This window comes from Pectinophora gossypiella, chromosome 27 (assembly GCF_024362695.1).
Source record: "Pectinophora gossypiella chromosome 27, ilPecGoss1.1, whole genome shotgun sequence".
In the NCBI taxonomy this organism is placed as follows: domain Eukaryota; kingdom Metazoa; phylum Arthropoda; class Insecta; order Lepidoptera; family Gelechiidae; genus Pectinophora; species Pectinophora gossypiella.
The window spans coordinates 3812986-3835929 of NC_065430.1; the positions used below are offsets into that span (position 1 = coordinate 3812986).

The 22944-nt window shown below is 40.4% G+C and overlaps 1 protein-coding gene across 1 annotated transcript in view; it reads right to left on the reverse strand.

Moving 5' to 3' along the window:
* LOC126379030 (1-phosphatidylinositol 4,5-bisphosphate phosphodiesterase epsilon-1-like) overlaps window positions 1–22136 on the reverse strand; it is a 119746-nt gene extending 97610 nt beyond the window's left edge. Inside the window, exons 1-3 of the mRNA XM_050027618.1 lie at window positions 21889–22136; window positions 14918–15036; window positions 279–437 (exon numbers count right to left, since the gene is read on the reverse strand). Of these exons, the coding sequence (XP_049883575.1) occupies window positions 279–437; window positions 14918–15036; window positions 21889–21955 (345 nt within the window). The 5' untranslated portion in view covers window positions 21956–22136. The remainder of the gene's footprint in view (window positions 1–278; window positions 438–14917; window positions 15037–21888) is intronic.
* Window positions 22137–22944: the final 808 nt, after the last annotated feature.

Genomic DNA, 22944 nt, shown 5'->3' on the forward strand with positions numbered 1-22944 from the left:
AAAACGCGATAATGCTAGGGAGATGATGATGGCGTAGCAATGGTGTAGCAGGCACGTAGCGTTTCGTAGCACCAGTGTAGCATCGGCGTAGTTGGTTATTTGTTGAGTTGGTATTGTATTCGTGTCCTGTTGGTGCATTATTGGTGCCGTGTTGGTGTAGTCTTGGTATCGGTGTTGTGTTAGAGTCATGTTGGTGCAGTGTTGGAGTCATGTTGGTGCAAAGTTGATGTCGTGTTGGTGGTGGTGTTGTGTTTATCATGTGTTAATATAATATTTACCTCGTTGAATCTCCTGATTAGTGCCCTGACAGTAGTGGTGCTCTGCTGCGCGTGAGTCGGAGGGGCTCTCCTGATCATGTGCCTCTCACTGACAGCTCCGAGTACTCCCTCCCCTCCCAGGTCTAAGGTCACTTGACGGAGGTAGTCGATTGGTGGTACCTGAAGCAAGGGAAACGACAATTTAATAATTTTTCTTTTTCTTTTTCAACAGCCACCGTGGTGTAGTGGTTAGAGCGTAAGGCTCACGATCTGGAGGTCCGGGTTCGATTCCGATGTGGACATTGTCGAAATCACTTTGTGAGACTGTCCTTTGTTTGGTAAGGACTTTTCAGGCTTGAATCACCTGATTGTCCGAAAAAGTAAGATGATTCCGTGCTTCGGAGGGCACGTTAAGCCGTTAGTCCCGGCTATTAGCCGTAAAAAACACACCTCCACCAACCCGCAGTGGAGCAGCGTGGTGGAGTATGCTCCAACCCTCTCCGGTTGATTGAGGGGAGGCCTGTGCCCAGCAGTGGGACGTATATAGGCTATTTATGTACGTATTTTATGTTCTCGGGATTTACAATTAGTCACGTAAAACAGAATAAAAACGGATTATTTAAAAGAGTTTTTCGCAAAGGAGACAACCTTAAAAATCTCGAAATTTACGAGAGAGAAAAGTTAACAAGCACTTGTGAACTTTTTTATTACATTATGAAGGTAATTTTTAACTTCGGACGTTTAATGAGACCTCTTTTTTAAAGTTGTCGCTTGATTTTGTTATTTTTGTCTTTGTTTATAAAATATTTTTTTAAATGCCCCTGGAGGGTTAAAATGGCAACATCGAAGCAATTCATCTAATTCAATTCAATTTTTGAACTATGGCTGCTGTCATTTTTGACAATTCTGCCAGTGTCAAGGTTGAGAAATGCACGAGATGTTTTTTGGCGGGAACGGGACAGTTGCGTTCTTCATTGAATAATCTAAATAATTAATACGAAGTGGTGTTTTGTGTTTAATGATAGCAGTAAGTTAGCCGGAAAACATTCGCGCGTGTTATTATATCGGAATATTCAATAAACAAAGTGTACCTATCTATTTTCGTGCCAACAAGTCAGTTTATAATTCGAAATTTTATGCGGACTTTTGAGTTAATTCGTTTGGGGTTCGGAGTAGGAGTCTGCGCCGAGAGTGGGGCTTAGGTTTCATCATTCATCGTCATCACCTTTCATCACCTTTCATTTTTATCAAGAAAAAAAATACGTAAGTCATGGCTGTATGGGCATAGTCCCCTTTGCCTTACCCTTCAGGGAAAACAAAAAAAAAGAAATAAGTACACGAAATTTTCGGTATACAGCAAAATGGTCGGTCGCTTGAGCTAAAGCAAATAACAAAACAGCACAAAACAGTACCATCACGTAATGAGGTGAGGCATGAATGCATGCAAAAAAATAATAAATACACTGTAATGCTGATTATGTAAAAAAAATGTACCTTTTTTCTGAATAAATATTATTATTACTAAAAAGGTTATTATAAAGTTAGTGATTATTTAAAAGATATGAATGCATGGGATTAACTGTCTGAGAACTGATATTAGGCAGCTAAATTACTCAATTGTATACCAATATTTTATGTTTATTTTTATTTTTTTAAAGAACGTCTAGGGCCCTGTGCCGAGGTTTTTCTTGCAGCTTTTTTACCCCGGCTATTACAGGTTGTGAGAAGCTGCAGTAGTTTTAGGCGGATGAGACGTTCGTTATGTAAAAATTGTCGATTCAAAGTGTAACTTTGTTACCTACTGAATAAAGATATTTTTGAATTTGAATTAATATTACACGGCCTCTGTGGTACACTGGTTGAGCGTTGGACACACGATCCGGAGGCCCCGGGTTCGAATCCCGGTGGGGGACATATCAAAAATCACTTTGTGATCCCTAGTTTGGTTAGGACATCACATGCTGATCACCTGATTGTCCGAAAGTAAGATGATCCGTGCTTCGGAAGGCACGTTAAGCCGCCGATCCCGGCTATTAGCCGTAAAAACACCTCCACCAACCCGCAGTGAAGCAGCGTGGTGGGGTTTGCTCCACACCCTCTCCGGTTGATTGAGGGGAGGCCTGTGCCCAGCAGTGGGACGTATATAGGCTGTTTATGTATGTATGTTATGTACCCGAGTAATTCGGAAATAGGTAATTACCACGTTAAATCTGTGCAACGCCATCTAAATCAAATCAAATATACTTTATTGCACACATACCCAAACACACACATATACATTATACATACATACATACATACATTTAAGGTTGCCTGGAAGAGATTGCTACTTAGCAATAAGGCCGCCCATTGTACTAATTCTATTTCTCTTTTGTTTTGTACTTTGTTATGTCATGTCATGTCATGTCATGTCATGTCATGTCATGTCATGTCATGTCATGTCATGTCATGTCATGTCATGTCATGTCATGTCATGTCGTGTCGTGTCGTGTCGTGTCGTGTCGTGTCATGTCGTGTCATGTCGTGTCATGTCATGTCATGTCATGTCATGTCATGTCATGTCATGTCATGTCATGTCATGTTATGTTATACAAACATTTATAAAACATTTAGCAATCGTACAAATAGGCGGTCTATATTGTTTTTTGTGAACGCAACCTGCAAAGTCTCTCATTGGCCCCGATTCCTGCAGACACCGCCTAATTTTATTTTAAGTTATATCCGTCATTTTCATATCCGTCGAAAAGGAAAGGGACGGATGATTCACAGCTCTTAATTTTAGGAAGAATGAGTAAATGAATGAATAACCCGGGCGAATCAAGGTACCTCGCTGGTATGCAATCCGTTTGACGTGCTGTCTACTTAACTGTGCCGGGTTATTGACGGATGTAAAATTTTTAGACGGTTGGTTTAAATTTGTGCTTAAAATTGACGTGTGTTCCATAAATTTTATGCTTGTCGATTACCCGTCCCTTTCCTTTTCGGCGGATAAGAAAATGACAGATATAACTTAAAATAAAATTAGATGGTATTTACAGGAATTAGCACCATTGAGTAGCTATTCAGTACGAAACTCCATTATTCTAAATGCCAAAAGGATGATGAAACCTTAATTAAGTTAGTTCCACCTTATTCAGAGAGAGATTAAGTTTAAATCCATTTGGCTGCACTTCATAAATGCATCCAGGGTCGTATTTAGGGTAAGTTTACCAAATGTGGATGTAACTTTTTTTTTGACGTGACTTTTTGTAGATTTGTCGCAGATGGCATTAGCTACTTGGCCGGACAAATGGGGAGCGCTGAAGGCTCTCACCCGGTACAACGTTTAAGACAACAGCCCAGTTGGGCGCGAACCTCAGCTCAGGGCGTCGTCTGAGAGGAAAAAATATTTGAAAGAATTAATCGACCCTAGCGGGTCGATAGCGATAAGCGCGGATTGAGGGAAATCGTCGACCACGCCGGCGGGGTCGGTATCGGGGTAGGTGGACGTACCGGCTAGTGAAAACAATATATCTAATCTATCGAACAGATCAGAACAGCCTGCGTGGTCTAGTGGTTAGAGTGTTTGGCTCACGATCTGGAGGTCCGGGTTCGATTCCCTATATAGGGACAATGTCGAAATCACTGTGAGACTGTCCTTTGTTTGGTAACGACATTGCAGGCTTGAATCACCTGATTGTCCGAAAGAAAGATCCGTGCTTCGGAAGGCACGCTAAGCAGTTGGTCCCGGTTACTATTTACTGATGTAAGTTAGTAGTTGTTACATGAGTCATGTCAGGGGTCTTGGGCGGCTCAATAGTAACCCTGACACCAGGGTTGCTGGGGTTGGTAATCCACCACACAGCCCACACGATAGAAGAAGACTGTATTATATATGAAAAAGGTGGCGATATCAGTTTTCGTTCTCAAAATCCCATTGCTGATTACGTCACTGTAAAATCCGTTCCATTTGTAACTCAATTGAGAAGCAGGTAAGATTCATTAAAACCTAGTTTATACATTCTCCTAGTTTTGAACAATTTGGTATGTAAGGTATATTTGAAGGTATTTCCTTATAATAAAAATCGAATTTGAACAATTTGCTTTTCATGCAGAAGTTATTTTATTTTTATATTTTTTAATAAGTATGTCATAAAGTAGGCTTTTTTTTTTTTTTTGACGTGTCTTATTGTAGATTTGCCGCAGATGGCATTAACTACTTGGCCGGACAAATGGGGAGCGCTGAAGGCTCTCACCCGGTACAACGTTTAAGACAACAGGCCTGAGGGTGCCCAGTTGGGCGCGAACCTCGGCTCAGGGCGTCGTCTGAGAGGAAAAATATTTGAAAGAATTAATCGACCCTAGTGGGTCGATAGCGATAAGCGCTGAATGAGGGAAATCGTCGACCACGCCGGCGGGGTCGGTATCGGGGTCCTGAAGTGTTTGGTGTCGCGAGCTGATTGGCTGCCTCTATGGCTAGAGTAATCGGGTCGTCGGGATCGTATATTACGTCCTTCGGACGCCGATACTTTTCAGTACCGTCCCTAAGCGGGATGTAATCGGAAGCCGCAACTACCAGGGGATTCGGGTGGTGCGGAGCAGAATCGAAAAAACGTTTGGAAGCTAATTTGAGCCATTGGGCAATGGTTGGCAGATAAAGTAGGCAGAATGACGTTAATGCCTTTGCCTTTGCTTAGTTTGTATTAAAATTGTAATTTGAGGTTTTCTTAGGGTAACACATCTTCCACCTATTATTATTCTGATCAAAATAATGAGAAGCAATATAAGTTGCTACGTAATTGTATACCAAGCTCCAAAGGCGCACCCCTGATGCCAGGCAGCAGCGGTATCATTACTGGTTGGAGGCCGAGGAAATGGATTCTGGTAGGGCTCTAGGGCTAAGTATATTTGATTTGATTTGATCACCGATTGAGAAATTGATCGGTGTGCTGCGGAACGGAAGGCGATTGGGGCAACCACCGTTCTACACGCCCTATCTATGGAGTAATGAAGGCGATTACTCCACCGACAAGAGCGCAGCTCTTAACTAGAGAGAGAGATGTACCCCAGTCATAAGAAAATAGGTAATTGTCACGTTAAATCTGTACAACTCCATCTATATTGTTTTAGGGAACGAAGCGTGGAAAGTCACTCAACAACTTAATTTTTGAAGTCTGGATTTTCCCTTCCATTTTGTTGGGTCAAGTTGAAAATGAGAATTAATAGTCTTTTCCCGACTACACCCGTTTGAAACTCTCCTCACGTTTTGTATCAGTTTGTTTTCTTGGTTATTTCTGCACAGTACTGACCGAAAAATGGGTTTATTTTCGCTTGACAAATGTCTGTTGTTTGCTACTTAATTACATAAACTCACGCCTATTTCCAACCAGGGTAAAAAGAGAGTCAAATTCAAATTGATGTGATGTCCTAACCAAACTAGGGATCACAAAGTGATTTTTGATATGTCCCCACCGGGATTCGAACCCGGGGCCTCCGGATCGTGTGACCAACGCTCAACCAGTGTACCACAGAGGCCATGTAATATTAATTCAAATTCAAAAATATCTTTATTCAGTAGGTAACATAGTAACACTTTGAATCGTCAATTTTTACATAACGAACGTCTCATCCGCCTAAAACTACTGCAGCTTCTCACAACCTGTATAGCCGGGGAAAAGAAGCTGCAAGAAAAACCTCGGCACAGGGCCCTAGACGTTCCTTAAAAAATAAACATAAACATAAAATATTGTTATACAATTGAGTAATTTAGCTGCCTAATATCAGTTCTCAGAGAGTTAATCCCGTGCATTCATATCTTCTAAATAATCACTAACTTTATAATAACATTTTTTTGGAAAGTTTTTGTTTAACTACTGTCTTAAAACAATTGAAAGAGAGTATGGAATTCCATTTGCTTCGATCCTGACACACTTCTCTTGCTTCCTCCACATTCATCACTCGCTTCATACACGCACGCCGGTTCAGAGTAGATCTTACTAAACCTTTTCTAAGGACAAAAAATAACCACAAAAAATATACAAGATCAAATAATAATGGAATAACTCTAAGAATTTATTTATTTGTTTATTTGGAGAACAAACCTGTAAATGTAAATGAAATTCCATACTCTCTTTCAATTGTTTTAAGACAGTAGTTAAACAAAAACTTTCCAAAAAAATGTTATTATAAAGTTAGTGATTATTTAGAAGATATGAATGCACGGGATTAACTCTCTGAGAACTGATATTAGGCAGCTAAATTACTCAATTGTATAACAATATTTTATGTTTATGTTTATTTTTTAAGGAACGTCTAGGGCCCTGTGCCGAGGTTTTTCTTGCAGCTTCTTTTCCCCGGCTATACAGGTTGTGAGAAGCTGCAGTAGTTTTAGGCGGATGAGACGTTCGTTATGTAAAAATTGACGATTCAAAGTGTTACTATGTTACCTACTGAATAAAGATATTTTTGAATTTGAATTAATATTACATGGCCTCTGTGGTACACTGGTTGAGCGTTGGTCACACGATCCGGAGGCCCCGGGTTCGAATCCCGGTGGGGACATATCAAAAATCACTTTGTGATCCCTAGTTTGGTTAGGACATCACATCAATTTGAATTTGACTCTCTTTTTACCCTGGTTGGAAATAGGCGTGAGTTTATGTAATTAAGTAGCAAACAACAGACATTTGTCAAGCGAAAATAAACCCATTTTTCGGTCAGTACTGTGCAGAAATAACCAAGAAAACAAACTGATACAAAACGTGAGGAGAGTTTCAAACGGGTGTAGTCGGGAAAAGACTATTAATTCTCATTTTCAACTTGACCCAACAAAATGAAAGGGAAAATACATACATACATACATACATAAACTCACGCCCGTAATCACTAATGGGGTGGGCAGAGCCACAAGTAATGAAAGACAACTTGCAGCCACTGTTGATACGATGTCGTAAGCTGGATATGATGAACCTTATGGTGATAAGGGATCAGCCTATCGCCCATAACATTAGTCCATCATGTTAGAGGACACAATCCCTCTGTCGGTTTTTGCGACATGCCCGGGAAGACAAGCAGCTGAACGTAAGGGAAAATCCAGACAAAACAATATAGATGGAGTTGTACAGATTTAACGTGACAATTACCTGGTCTATTTTCTTATGACTGGGGTACATCTCTCTCTCTCTTTATTTAAGAGCTGCGCTCTTGTCGGTGGAGTAATCGCCTTCATTACTCCATAGATAGGGCGTGTAGAACGGTGGTTGCCCCAATCGCCTTCCGTTGCGCAGCACGCCGACCAATTTCTCAATCGGTGATGTTCTCAGGCTAAGCCGTTGGTCCCGGTTACTACTTACTGATGTAAGGACGTAGTCGTTACATAAACCATTTCAGGGACCATTGGCGGCTCAATAATATCCCTGACACCAGGGTTAATATTGAGCGTACAGAAGAATGTCCCACAAAGTGATTTTCGACAGTGTCCCCGTCGGGAATCTAACCCGGGTCTCCAGATCGTGAGCTTAAGGCTCTAACCACTGGAACACAAAGGCTGTTATGCTGATTTTATGTATCTCATCAGTCATCCCGTGATCATGGCACGTGCAACATACATACGTACATAAACTCACGCCTATTTCCCACCGGGGTAAGCAGAGACTATAGAACTCCATTTGCTTCGATCCTGACACACTTCTCTTGCTTCCTCCACATTCATCAATCGCTTCCTACATGCACTCCGGTTCAGAGTAGAACGTATTAAACCTTTACACACTTGCAACAGTGAGACAACCGGGTGAGAGCCTTCAGTGCTCCCCATTTGTCCGGCCAAGTAGTTAATGCCATCTGCGGCAAATCTACAATAAGTCACGTCAAAAAAAAAGCAACAGTGTCGAAATATCGGGAGTCTCATATCCCTGATTCAAACGCGGTAAGAACCCGTTATTTTGTGTTTTAATTATGATTTTATGTATTAAGTATCTGAGAATTATATTTGCAGTGTAGGCTTTCATCTCGACCCACATTCAAAGAACATTTAAACATACTTACTTGAAGTCGTTCTGTCCAAGTATGTATGTATGTATGCGTGGTTTAATATCTCCACAGGCGCTTTGATGTCAGAAAGGAGTTCAGGATAATTTTCCAGTGAGTAGCTCTCAAAAGGAGCTCGGTGGCGCAGCGGTAAACGCGCTCGGTCTGCGATTGTTGAATATAAGCAACTTTCGCAACGGCCGGTCTTAGGATGGGTGACCACAAAAAAAAAGTTTTCATCTCGAGCTCCTCCGTGCTTCGGAAAGCACGTAAAGCCGTTGGTCCCGGCTGCATTAGCAGTCGTTAATAACCATCAATCCGCACTGGGCTCGCGTGATGGTTTAAGGTCCAAACTCCCTATCCATCCATAGGGAAGGCCCGTGCCCCAGCAGTGGGGACGTTAATGGGTTGATGATGATGATGAGCTCTCAAATGATTATATCCCATAAGTAAGTAGGTATAACATACAGGGTGTTAATGACATCGTAACGAATACTGAGGGGGATGATTCAGACCATGATTCTGAGTTGATATCAAGTGAAATTTCGAGTCGGAAAATTTTAGAGTTGTCTTAAATTTTGTACCGGGTGAAAGCTTTCAGCGCTCCCCATTTATTTTAAGACAGTAGTTAAACAAAAACTTTACAAAAAAGGTTATTATAAAGTTAGTGATTATTTAGAAGATATGAATGCATGGGATTAACTGTCTGAGAACTGATATTAGGCAGCTAAATTACTCAATTGTATATCAATATTTTATGTTTATTTTTATTTTTTTTAAAGAACGTCTAGGGTCCTGTGCCGAGGTTTTTCTTGCAGCTTCTTTTCCCCGGCTATACAGGTTGTGAGAAGCTGCAGTAGTTTTAGGCGGATGAGACGTTCGTTATGTAAAAATTGACGATTCAAAGTGTAACTATGTTACCTACTGAATAAATATATTTTTGAATTTGAATTTGAAATTTGAATTTGAATTTGTCCGGCCAAGTAGTTAATGCCATTTGCGGCAAATACAATAAGACATGTAAAAAAAGGTCAGAGTGGAAACGAGTGTTACGACGGTAACTCTGCCCACCACTGTAGGGATCGCGGGCGTGAATTTATGTATGTTTGTATGTAGGTAGATTTGAAATACAATGGAGTTAATTCACAAAGTTAACAACGCAATAATTCATGGGATTCTCACAAAAAGTAATATTTCAAAGGTTTTCCAGTTTTGACATGTTAATCTAATAATGTTGCTGCCAGAATTATACGCCGCATTTTTATTCTCTGGCCGTGTCTGCGTGTGTCCGTGTCTGTGTGTGCCTGTGTCTGTGTGTGTCTAGGTGTGCATGTGTCTGTGTGTGTCTAAAATAATAAAAAAAAGTCGTGGTAGGCTGACTCTTACCCATCTACCTATATGAGGATCAAACGGAGATTAACTTGGACTAATGCTTTTTAATGTTACTCTTTAACGGCCTCTGTGGTCCAGTGGTTGAGCGTTGGGCTCACGACCCACGTCCCAGGTTCGAATCCCGGTGAGGACATATCACAAACATCACTTTGTGATCCCTAGTTCGGTTAGGACATTACAGACTGATCACCTGATTGTCCAAAAAGTAAGATGATCCGTGCTTCGGAAGGCACGTTAAGCCGGTGGTTCCGGTTATTACTTACTGATGTAAGTACACCGCTGACACCAGGGTTGGTAATCCACCTCACAATCCACACGATAGAAGAAAGATGGAGTAGAAGAAATAGGTTGGAAAAGCCCTTAAGCGCATTTTGTATGAGAACCGCTGTCGCCGGTTCAACCCCACTCTCTTTTACTACTACTCCTGCAAACAGATAACTACGATAGCTCTACTGCTTCTCAAATTCCATAGCCACTTTACCGACAATTTATATTTTATGTGTTACAATTTTAACATTACTTTTCGTAAGATATTGGCCCCGATTCCTGCAGACACCTCCTAATTTTACTTTAAGTTATATCTGTCATCTTCTTATTCGCCGAAAAGGAAAGCGACAGATGATTGACAGTCGTAAATTTTCGGAAGAATCAAAAAGGTATCTATGACCGGTATGCAAACCGTTTGACGTGCTGTCAACTTAATTCTGTCAGGTTATTGGCCGATGTAAAATGTTTAGATGGTTGTTTTAGATTTCCGCTTAAAATTCACGTGTGTTCCATAAATTTTATGCTTGTTCATTACCCGTCTTTTCTTTTTCAGCGGATAAGAAAATGACAGGTATAATTTAAAATAACATTAGGAGGTGTCTACAGGAATCAATGTAATAATTAAAAAACAAAACGGAGAATTCTGAACATTGAACCAACCTCACTTCACATTCGCCAATATTAAGGATCTGTGACGAATACAACCTGTTAAATTCTAAAATAAAGGATATAGACATTTTCCATGATTCCATTCAAACACTGAAAGCTAAGATACTGAGGCATGTTACAAACTCTGTATCATCATAAATTCATAACGGAATCAATGTAATAATTAAAAAACAAAACGGAGAATTCTGAACATTGAACCAACCTCACTTCACATTCGCCAATATTAAGGATCTGTGACGAATACAACCTGTTAAATTCTAAAATAAAGGATATAGACATTTTCCATGATTCCATTCAAACACTGAAAGCTAAGATACTGAGGCATGTTACAAACTCTGTATCATCATAAATTCATAACGTACATTTTCCCATTTGTATTTTTAATTTTTAATTTTAATTCATTTGTTTCCAACAATACTTAATTTTGTTGTATACCTATGTATATGTTATAGTTTTAACTCTTATGTTTTCTAAGAAGATTTATGGCTGTTTTAATTTAAAAGTTAATTTCTGTTTTACATATTTAATTATATATAAATATATATACACTTAGATATATAAGTTTGTTGTTGTAATTACGAATGTTGTGTGTACCTGTAATTGGAGCACATATACAAAAACTAATTTAAGACTTGTATTGTATAACTTTACAATATGTGTACTGTTGGTATACCTATCTAAATAAATAAATAAATAAACATTGACGTTATCGTACACGCGCATCTGTGTGTGTGACGTCTGACGCCATACGATTGTAGACTAAAGTAAGACCGAGGGGGTGAGGTAAACCTAAATCAGCCGCTGGTGAGGAGCGGAGAGTTGCCGCTCTATACGTAGTATTATTCCTTATTCTTTTATAATCAAATAAGTCCAATTTCATTTATTACGCCTTGTAACACTGAATATCGCTTGGGGTTGTTAGAGAACACGAAATAACGTCCTCAAAGAATATTTCCTTAAGGAAACAAGTACGAAAACATATCTTTGAGAAAATATAAGAAAATACCTCCCTCATTTTAATTTGGTTTGAATGAGTTATTTTTCTCTCTGCGTTGTTACGGGATCTTCTTTCGTGTGGGTTGAGAGGTGGATTACCAAACTCATTTACCCTGGTGTCAGGGTTACTATTGAGCCGCCCAAGGCCCCTGACATGACTCATGTAACGACTACTTACTTACATCAGTAAGTAGTAATCGGGACCAACGGCTTAACGTGCCTTCCGAAACACGGATCTTTTTGCTTTTTGGACAATCAGGTGATCAGCCTATAATGTCCTAACCAAACTAGGGATCACAAAGTGATTTTCGTGATTTGTCTCCACCGGGATTCGAACCCGGGACCTCCGGATCGTGAGCCCAACGCTCAACCACTGCACCACGGAGGCCGTTACCACCTGATGTCAATTATATATGATCCAAACATGAATTCGGTGGTGGCTCGAGCTGGTGGAATTCGGTGTCTTCATGAATCATGGCCATGAAGTTGGTGGTCGAAATCTACAGCACGGTGGGAGCCCACCCTAACTTTGTTGATAGGATTCAAACTCAGAGGGCGCAATGATTAATAATTCATTGAAAATTATGCTTTGTTAAGCATCTTAGTTTATATATTATATAATATAAGCAAATGCTCGAGAAGGTGCAGAACAAATTCATTAGATATCTGTACTTCAAATATTATGCGGTGTATCCTTTTTACCCTTTGATGTACCCAACTCTGTTTGTACTTGGTATGGTTGGGTATAACAAATTAGAGGTGAGGAGAGGGATGGCATTAACCTCATACTTGATAAGAGGAGGTTTTCTGGCCACGTCTTTCCCTCAGCGTTACAGATTCCGATGTGGTAGTAGTTTTACAGCTAGTTACATAATATGTAATTTAATTATGTCTGACGTTCAAAAAGCGCTAACTTTGTAAGCCAATTTTGAAAAATAAATATTTTTGAATTTTTGAAAGAGTATTTAGAGGCATCATTACACACGCTGAGGTGTTAGTTGAGATGAGGCTGTGTGTGCCGGATAAGTTCGTGGAGCGGCGGCCGCGCCCACGTTTGTTCGCGATGCGCAAGGGCCGGACCAATTTACATAACAAGTCACCATACACAAGAGCAATTGACACGATTAACAGTGTGGCAGAGAGGATTGATATCTTTGTTTGTAGTCTGAGCGAATTCCGATGGGTTACCTTATGTATTTTATGTACTGAGTGAGTTTATGTTACTTGTGTTAGTGTAATTATTCTTTGTAGCTACTATTCTATCGCATTAGGTCCTACCTGTAATGATAGTGTATTGAAGTTGAAATAAATAAATAAATATAAATCGGAGAAAATCTTAAAATAGATTAGAGCCATATTGCGCGTTTTAGAAGGGATGGCTCACCACAAATATTTACTTTGGACTAGTGCTCGTAACAGATGAACAGGTGAGAGCGGAATATAAAATTAGAATAGAATATAGAATATAAATTGTTTATTTTAAAGGACGCCACACACAAAGACAAGACAATAATATCACTTAAAAATTTTCACAACAAATCAACAAGCATACTACTATTACTATCGTGTGGATTGTGAGGTGGATTACCAACCCCATCAACCCTGGTGTCAGGGTTATTATTGCGCCGCCAAAGGCCCCAGACATGGCTCATGTAACGACTACATACTTACATCAGTAAGTAATAACCGGGACCAACGGCTTAACGTGAGATGAAAAAGTAAGATGATTCCGTGCTTCGGAGGGCACGTTAAGCCGTTGGTCCCGGCTATTAGCCGTAAAAACACCTCCACCAACCCGCATTGGAGCAGCGTGGTGGAGTATGCTCCATACCCCCTCCTCCCCTCCTCTGATTGAGGGGAGGCCTGTGCCCAGCAGTGGGACGTATATAGGCTGTTTATGTTTATGTATATATTTTTGAACATGACTTGAAGGCGATCGATTCAAAAGTATCTCACAGGGATCGCTTCCGCTTCTGCTTACGCTTTCGCGTATTCTTCATAACATAGACCTTATGAGGTCAGAAATTTTAGAGGTCAAAGTAAGGGGACGTAATTCGGGGGTCAAAAGGGCCATAAAGGTCGTTATGTGTTTTTATAATTAATAAAAAAATGTGTTTGCGACGATTTTTTTTTAACAAAGCATAACATCACGCCTGTATCTTCAAAGGGGTAGGCAGTGGTGTACGGTCACGAGCATTAATACGTATACACTTTGGTACCATGTCACATTAACTTTTTTGAAAAATTGAACTGTAAGTCTCACTAAATGTCAAATATGTTAGTGCGACAGAGTCCTAAAGTGGGTACATTATATTGCTCATGACTGTACAGTATATTATAATAAAAATATACTAGACATTGGTGCTAATTCCTGTAAATACCATCTAATTTTATTTTAAGTTATATCTGTCATTTTCTTATCCGCCGAAAAGGAAAGGGACGGGTAATCGACAAGCATAAAATTTATGGAACACACGTCAATTTTAAGCACAAATCTAAACCAACCGTCTAAAAATTTTACATCAGTCAATAACCCGACACAGGTAAGTAGACAGCACGTCAAACGGATTGCATACCAGCGACATACCTTTTTGATTCGCCCGGGTTATTCATTCATTTACTCATTCTTACTAAAATTAAGAGCTGTGAATCATCCGTCCCTTTCCTTTTCGACGGATATGAAAATGACGGATTTAACTTAAAATAAAATTAGGCGGTGGCTGCAGGAATCGGGGCCAATTATCTAGTATATTTTTCCAACTCGTTATAATCTGGGAGTCTTCAAGGCTAGAGTGAATAGGAATTTGGTAAGTATGCGTCATCTACCCTAGACCACATCATCATCATGTTAATGGGATATAAATACAGAAATACATACATAAACAGCCTATATACGTCCCACTGTTGGGCACAGGCCTCCCTTCAACCAACCGGAGGGCGTATGGAGCATACTCCACCAACCTGCAGTGGAGCCGCTGCTGTATTTTTACGGCTAATATCCGGGACCAACGGCTTAAAGTGCCCTCCGAAGCACGGAATCAACTTATTTTTTCAGACAATCAAGTGATTCAAGCCTGTAAAGTCCTTACCAAACAAAGGACAGTCTCACAAAGTGATTTCGACAATGTCCCCATCAGGATTCGAACTCGGACCTCCAGATCGTGAGCCCAATGCTCTAACCAGTATACCACAGAGGTTGTCACAAGTAACGATCACAGTGTGCTAATAATAAGGTCGTATTTCGTTTCAATCGTAAGTAATGAATAGTCGTAATTGATGAATGATTGAAAGATGTAATAGCGCTTTTCAAAAAGTCTTTTAAAAGTGCTTACTTGGTAAAATAGCTGATACTCAGTGTCAGTGAGACGCAACGCCACTTCCTCTGGAAAATGCAGTATGTTCTTCAATGACGCGAGCTCTTCGTGGCTACTCTCTTCTGGGACTGATGATCCTGGAACAGAAGACACGTATTATACATATACATTCGTCAATCAATGAATAAATCCATTAATCAAATAAAGGGTGTTAGTGACATCGTAACGAAAACTTTGAGGGATGATTCAGACCATGATTCTGAGTTGATATCAAGTGGAATTTTTCGTAGCAATAGTATGGAATAGAAAATAATTTAAAAAAACACAAAAATATTCATGAATTTTCCGACAGGAATTTCCACTTGATATCAACTCAGAATCTTGGTCTGAATCATCCTCCTCAGTATTTGTTACGACGTCACTAACACCCTATTTACTTGTATGTACTTGTACAGGAGGTGAAGGTTTTGGCGGGAAGAAGAGAGGAATGGCGATTACTCCACCGACAAGAGCGCAGCTCTTAAATAAAGAGAGAGAGAGATTACTTTGCCTATTCAATAGGGGATACAAATATGAGACAATGTTGTGTACAACTGAAGTATAAACGTTCAATTTACATAATTTCTGCCAATTATGTTTCCAAGAAATGGTAGAAACACGCGGCAGTAATACCGAAAAAAGATATGTAATTCGTTTCCCGTAATCCCGAGAGACAGTGCCGGGAATTCAATTTATTCCAGATTCGTTATGAGCCCCCAAACTAATTGGGCAATGAGGAAAACCTTTAGTTACGATGATCACGCCTATGTCGCGTCGGGGTAGGCTGAGGCCGCGGAATTCCATTTACTTAGATCCTGACACACTTTCGCTTCATCCAGTCTGATCAAAATTAAAGCACATAATAACGGGTTCTTACCGCGTTTTAATGGGGATATGAGACTCCCGATATTTCGACACTGTTGCAAGTGCCACGATCACGGGATGAAATATCGGGAGTCTCATATCCCCATTAAAACGCGGTAAGAACCCGTTATTATGTGCTTTAATTATGATAATAACCGCGTAAACTTAAAACAGTCTGATCAAAGACTTGATACACGCACCCCCACATGCCTTAAGGCCTCAAACTGGATGACAGCGGCGGCGGCGGTGCGGGGTACGAGCGGTGCGCTCTAGTCGAGCGGTGTCTCTGCGTTTGAAACTCGCCTTTTTGTTTCCTTTGTTCATTATAGGGATTCAGATCTTCTTTTGCCCATAATAAATCGTACGAAACAAAAGAACTACAATTGAAAATGCGTTTTCGCCGTTTCGACATCGCGTTCATTTGAGACACAACTCTATACCGCCGCAACACCGCGCGATTTGGCCGCTGGCATCGAGAACGGAACAGCGGCCGCCTCGCCGCTCCCCGCGCCGCTATCGCCGCCGCGCCGCTGCCGCTGTCATCCAGTTTGAGCCCTAATGGGCTATTAAGAACAATTTGCAAACAACACAATCCGTTTTACGATGACAGCACAGAGCATGCCTTACTGGCATTATTACACCTCTTATTCGCTTTACAAACAGCCTCTTTCATAAACGCTCCACATGATAATTCACGGTGATTGTTCACGGTCTGGTAGACCTGGCAAAGGTAAGCCGCGACCGCAAAAAGATTTTTGTTTACTCGCCAGTTCAGAGTTTAAAGTTCTATTGACCTGGCCTTTCTTTAAAACATCCAGCATTCATTTATTTCCAATATAAAAAGAGATAAAATACAACAGATACAGAATTTACTAACAGAATAGGTACCCTTATTGTGCTGTAGTAGCCCAGTTGATAGAACGCCTGCTTCTCACATTGAGGTCGCAGGTTCGAATCCAGCACAGGCCTAAACCAATGATTGTCGAATTCATTTTCGAATTCATTTTTGGATCATAAACGATTATTACGTGAAGGAAAACATCGTGTGGAAACTCACATATCCGAGAAATGCATTTTCGGAGGTATGTGACCTAACCTGTATTGGGCTAGTTTTCCCTTCGCGTGTTGGAAGGTAAGGCAGTCGCTTCTGTAAAAAACCGGACTTGTCAAATCGTCAGGTTAGGTAAGCGGACCACGAAAAACGGGATAACGCTAGGGAGATAAGTATTGAGAAAATAGGTAATCATCGTGTTAAATCTGAACAGCGCCATGATTTTTTTTATGGAACTAGATAATCCGCCAAAAAGGAAAGGGACGGGTAATCGCCAAACATAAAATTTATGGAACACACGTCAATTTAAAGCACAAATCTAAAAGAACCGTCTAAAAATTTTACATTGGCCAATAACCCGCCAGAATTATGTAGACAGCACACATCAAACGGTTTGCATACCAGCGAGATACCTTTTTGATTCACCCGGGTTCATTCATTTACTCATTCTTCCTAAATTTAAGAACTGTCTATCATTTATCTCTTTCCATTTAGGCGGATAAGATAATGACAGGTAAGTATAACATAAACAGCCTATATACGTCCCACTGCTGGGCACAGGCCTCCCCTCAATCAACCGGAGGGGGTATGGAGCATACTCCGCCACGCTGCTCCACTGCGGGTTGGTGGATGTGTTTTTACGGCTAATAGCCGGGACCAACGGCTTAATGTGCCCTCCGAAGCACGGAATCATCTTACCTTTTCAGCCAATCAGGTGATTCAAGCCTGAAAAGTCCTTACCAAACAAAGGACAGTCTCACAAAGTGATTTCAACAATGCCCCCATCGGGAATCGAACCCGGACCTCCAGATCGTGAGCCTAACACTAGACCACGGAGGCTGTTAGATTGTTCGACTGTTTCATCAAGAAAATGACAGGTATAACTTAAAGTAAAATTAGGAGGTGTCTGCAGGAATCGGGGCTCATGCCTCAATTGGCATAATTAGTCGTGAACTATTATATATTATTATTCTATGCAACATTTCAGTCTCTGTAATTACACTGTCTGGGTACCTAGAAATAACAATATAACCTCGGTTCTCGTTTGTTTAAAATGAGCAGAGCTAATACAAATATGAATTTTAATGCATAAAAATTCAATTTTCTGCATCGGTCGAGTAAATGCAGTCTGAGAGATAGAGCTGGAAGGATGTCTGAAATCCGTAACCGACTAAGCCATAACATAAGCTGAAGTACTTTTCAAGCCACGTTACACAGAAACAATGTAGATAGCGCTGTACAGATTTTCCTTCTAATTTCATGGATAACAGACATCTTTTGTTTTTAACGGCATCCGTGGTCCAGTGGTTTGAGCGTTCGGCTCAAGATCCGGAGGTCCCGGGTTCAAATCCCGGTGGGGACATATCACGAAAATCATTTTGTAATCCCCAGTTTGGTTAGGACATTACAGGCTGATCACCTGATTGTCCGAAAGTAAGATGGTCCGTGCTTCGGAAGGCACGTTAAGCCGTTGGTCCCAGTTACTACTTACAGATGTAAGTAAGTAGTCGTTACATGAGACATGTCAGGGGCCTTTGGCGGCTCAATATTAACCCTGACACAGGGGAAGGAGCTTTTCGTAACGTCAGCGTCGTGGGTAATTTATTTTTTATGATATGGTAACGTAAAGTGGGATGACCTCAGCTGGGCTAACCTTGAAATGTGAACTGTCACTTTTGAGCATACCTGGTTTTCTTATACCATAGCAGACAGCAAGTTAACGACCTCCAAGGTCCAGTGGTTGAGCGTTGGGCCCACGATCCGGAGGTCCTAGTTTCGATTCCCGGTGGGGACCGGGACATATCACAAAAATTACTTTGTGGTCCCTAGTTTGGTTAGGACATTACAGGCTGATCACCTGATTGTCCGAAAATAAGATGGTCCGTGCTTCGGAAGGCACGTTAAGCCATTGGTCCCGGTTACTACTTACAGATGTAAGTAAGTAGTCGTTACATGAGCCAAGTCAGGGGCCTTTGGCGGCTCAATAGTAACCCTGACACCAGGGTAGATGAGGTTAGTAGTCCACCTCATAATCCACAGTACTTATAGAAGAAGAATGAATAGTGAATGAATAGTGAATGAATAGGTTGCCTGGCAGAAATTGCTGTTTAGCAATAAGGCCGCCTATTGTGCTTATGTTTTATTCGTATGTTTATGTCCTTTATATATGTTGTTGTGCAATAAAGTATTATTGATTGATTGATTGAATAGTGTTATAAATGTAATAACATAACATAAACTCACGACCGTATCCCAATTGAGGTAGTCAGAGTTACATCCATTGCAAGATGAACTAAGTATTCACACCTCACCGAGTTTTCTGTCAGACTATTTAGGTCGAGCCAACTGTTGCAAAAGAAGCAATTTGGTGACGCCGGTCATTGCCCTCACAAGCCCTATGAGGAGCAGTATCGGATATAACAAAAGAGTATCGTCTTCTTAAGACCACATCTCTAGTTTACAAGTTAAAATGGTTTTATGAATTCTTTACGGGCGAACTAGGGAGAATTACCAAGTATCCATATTTTGTTTGAAAAATATGGTCTACGTTATTAAAAATCTAACGAGACTTGTTAGATCCTGCGGAGTTGTCTGACTATAATGTTGTTTTAGCATCTTACCCCCCCACATATAATATCACCCACTCTTTCACAGGCTTGGGGGCAGATTTCCACAAAAAAAAAAAATATGCAAGATTTCTTTGTTAGTCACAAAATAGACAGCAAATTAAAAACTTCCTAGAAGGGAAGATAGGAGGAAAAAGAAGAAGAGGAAGACCGAGAAGAGCTTACATCGAACGGATTAAAGAGAAGGCTTTTTTATGTATTTCTTGCCGCAGATGGCATTAACTGGATGGATCATTACGATGAACATAGCAAGTTGTTATTCTTTATGTGAGGTTAGTTTGATATAGGTTTTATTATCATTTTTAGATAATAAAACTTACTGATGTTTGTGAGACGAACGAACTGAGGAGACTGGTACCGAGACAAACCGTATTGTGGTTTAACGGTATCAGTGGTTTACCTAATTATGTAATACATGATATAAATAAATTAAAAAAAAAAAAAAAAAAACTACTTGGCCGGACAAATGGGAAGCGCTGAAGGCTCTCACCCGGTACAACGTTTAAGACAACAGGCCTGAGGGTGCCCAGTTGGGTGCGAACCTCGGCTCAAGGCATCTTCTGAGAGGAAAAATAGTTAAAGAGAAGGCGAACATCGTGTCTTATAAGGAAGTCAAAGAGTTGACCCTTGATAGACAAGAATGGAGAATGCTACACCGACAAGAAAGTTACTACTACACCTTACACCCCTCTTGATAGAACACACCTCACCGAGCTGGCACCAACTGGCACTGCCAGGCTGATCACCTAATTGTCTGAAAGTAAGATGATCCAAGCTTCAGAAGGTACGCTAAGCCGTTGGTCCCGGTTACTATTCCCTGATGTAAGTAGTCGTTACATGAGCCATGTCAGGGGCCATTGGTGGCTCAGTAATAACCCTGATACCATGGTTGATGAGGTTGGTATTCCACCTCACAATCCACACGATAAGAAGACTGAGCTGGCAACAACCTCAACATAATCCTTATGTCATCAAATCTGTGGTGCATCATTTATCATCGCTGGATTTGAGCTGTCAGAAGCTTCAAATCACTGGCCGCAAATCTAATCTTGTGATTAACTAGCTTTTGCCCGCGACTTCGTCCGCGTGGCGTGTTATAAAAGAGAGATCTTTGTGTGTGTGGGAGTGCATGTCAAATTTCAAGCATCTAACTTATGCAGTTTAGATTTCTTCATACAATTTGTTTTTCCCGCTAACTTCCATTTTTCAAAATACAGCCATAACTAAACTTTATATTTACTAAGGTATGCATGCATGCTAGATTGAATACATCTATCTTACGCGGTTTAGATTTTTTCATACAAATGTTTCTTCCCGCTAACTCCCGTTTCCGTGGGAATTTTGCAATTTCCCTATTGCAACTACGCTTTAAATTTACTAAGGTACCTGCATGCCAAATTTCAAGCGTCTAACTTAAGCGGTTTAGATTTTTCATACAAAAGGATTTTCCCGCTAATTCCCGTTCCCGTGGGTATTCCGGGAATTCCTTTCTTAGTGCACCTCTACAGTACCTAAGCTAAGCTAAGCTACGTCCCTTCCAACTTTCAAGTGCCTACGTTTAGCCGTTTAGGCTGTGCGTTGATATGTCAGTCAGTCAGTTTCTCCTTTTAGAAGATGAATAAGTGGCGAGCGAGCTTATTCAAGTGTACAGTCACGAGCAATATCATGTACCCACTTTAGAACTCTGTCGTATTATCATATTTGACATTTAATGAGACTTACGGTTTGATTTGTCAAAAAAGTTAATGTGACATGGTTTCAAAGTGTAAACGGGTCGTTCTTCTTTTTTATCGACAATAAAAAGACATTTTCCCAATTAATCGGACTTAACATCTTAAAAATTATAACGGCAATAAATATTTTTAAAACATATAAAGATCTGTCCGTAAAGGACTATTTAGTGGTTCTCTTTATCTTGGTATCTTGGTAACATACTTTTCTTTGCAGGCGTATTCCAAAAAATATTGTGACAGAGTGGCCCTTTTCATCGGAGACAGCATTTCAATATACCACTCTGTCACAAAATTTTGTGAAAAACAATGAAGCTACGTTAATAACTAATTGAGGAACCGATTAGTATTTTGCTTGTATTTTGAGTATAATAAGATAACTATATTTTTGGACAATGGAAACATGAAATAAAATTCTAAAACAACTTATCAAAAGCAGAACGTAAGACAGATCATTGTCGATAAAAAAGAAGAACGACCCAATTACATATTAGTACTCGTGACCGTACTAGCAAACGATCGTGGGAGTACTAACCAACTTGCAAACAATTATGACTATCGACAGTTTCTTTCGACGTGGCTTTTTTTAGATTTTCCGCAAGTGGAATTCAGTGGTCGTGGTCGCATTCGTGCAGTAAAATTCAGTGGTTTTACGATGTAGAAAAAAAAAACTCTTACCCTCATCGTTGTCAAAACAATGGCCCGATCCGGCTCCACTCGGGCCTGGCTTGGACCCGTCTCGCATCGCACACTACACTACACTAAACACTAACCACTAAAACACTAATCACTGTACACTCCCGCACTAGTTACAAAAAGTTCACACCGCCATCTACCGGCAGTTTACTTGTATTACGTTACAGAACCAGCGCCACCTATCGGTCGCTTTTTGAACTTCATCGTAGCGCCATCTGTTGGTTTGTGCTCGGAACTACGCGGGCGGTGTCCGATGTTCGGTGCATCTTTGTTTTTACCCGATTGTTTCGGAAAGAAGTTAATGTCTTATAAGATGAGTTTTTGATGTGTACTTCGTAGCTATCTGAAACAAAGAAAATAAATCTGGTTACTTTATGGTTTTTAGGCAGTTTAAGCAACTTATTGCTAGGAAGCAGTGAAACACACGACTCCGCGGTCCTGTGGTTGAGCGTTGGGTTCACGATCCGGAGGTTCCGGGTTCAATTCCCGGTGGGGACATATCACAAAAAATACTTTGTGGTCCCTTAAAATACTTTAGTAAGGACATTACTGGCTGATTACCAGATTGTCCGAAAGTAAGATGATCCGTGGAGGAAGGCACGTTAAGCCGTTGGTCCCGGTTACTACTTACTGATGTAAGTAAGTAGTCGTTACATGAGTCATGTCAGGGGCCTTTGGCGGCTCAAAAAATCCTGACACCAGGGTTGATGAGGCTGGTACTCCACCTCACAATCCACACGATAGTAGAAGAAAAGTGAAACATATATGAAAAAATTGCCTCTTTTTAGCTGGACAGTATGGAGAAAATTTACATTTGAGATTCTAGTTTTTATCCTAAAAAGTAAGTTATAAAGTCTTTAAATTCCTTTTAGCAAGCAGTAAGCACTACACTCAGTACTAAACTCAAGTTAAATTTGCAACCCATTTTAAAACTTTCTAAAACTAACTATGCCCTGTACATTCCGAGATCAGTTAGCCTTGGGAATTTGAAAAATAAATGAAACTTTGCGGGGAAAAGTTCAAGAATCTTGTAAAGAG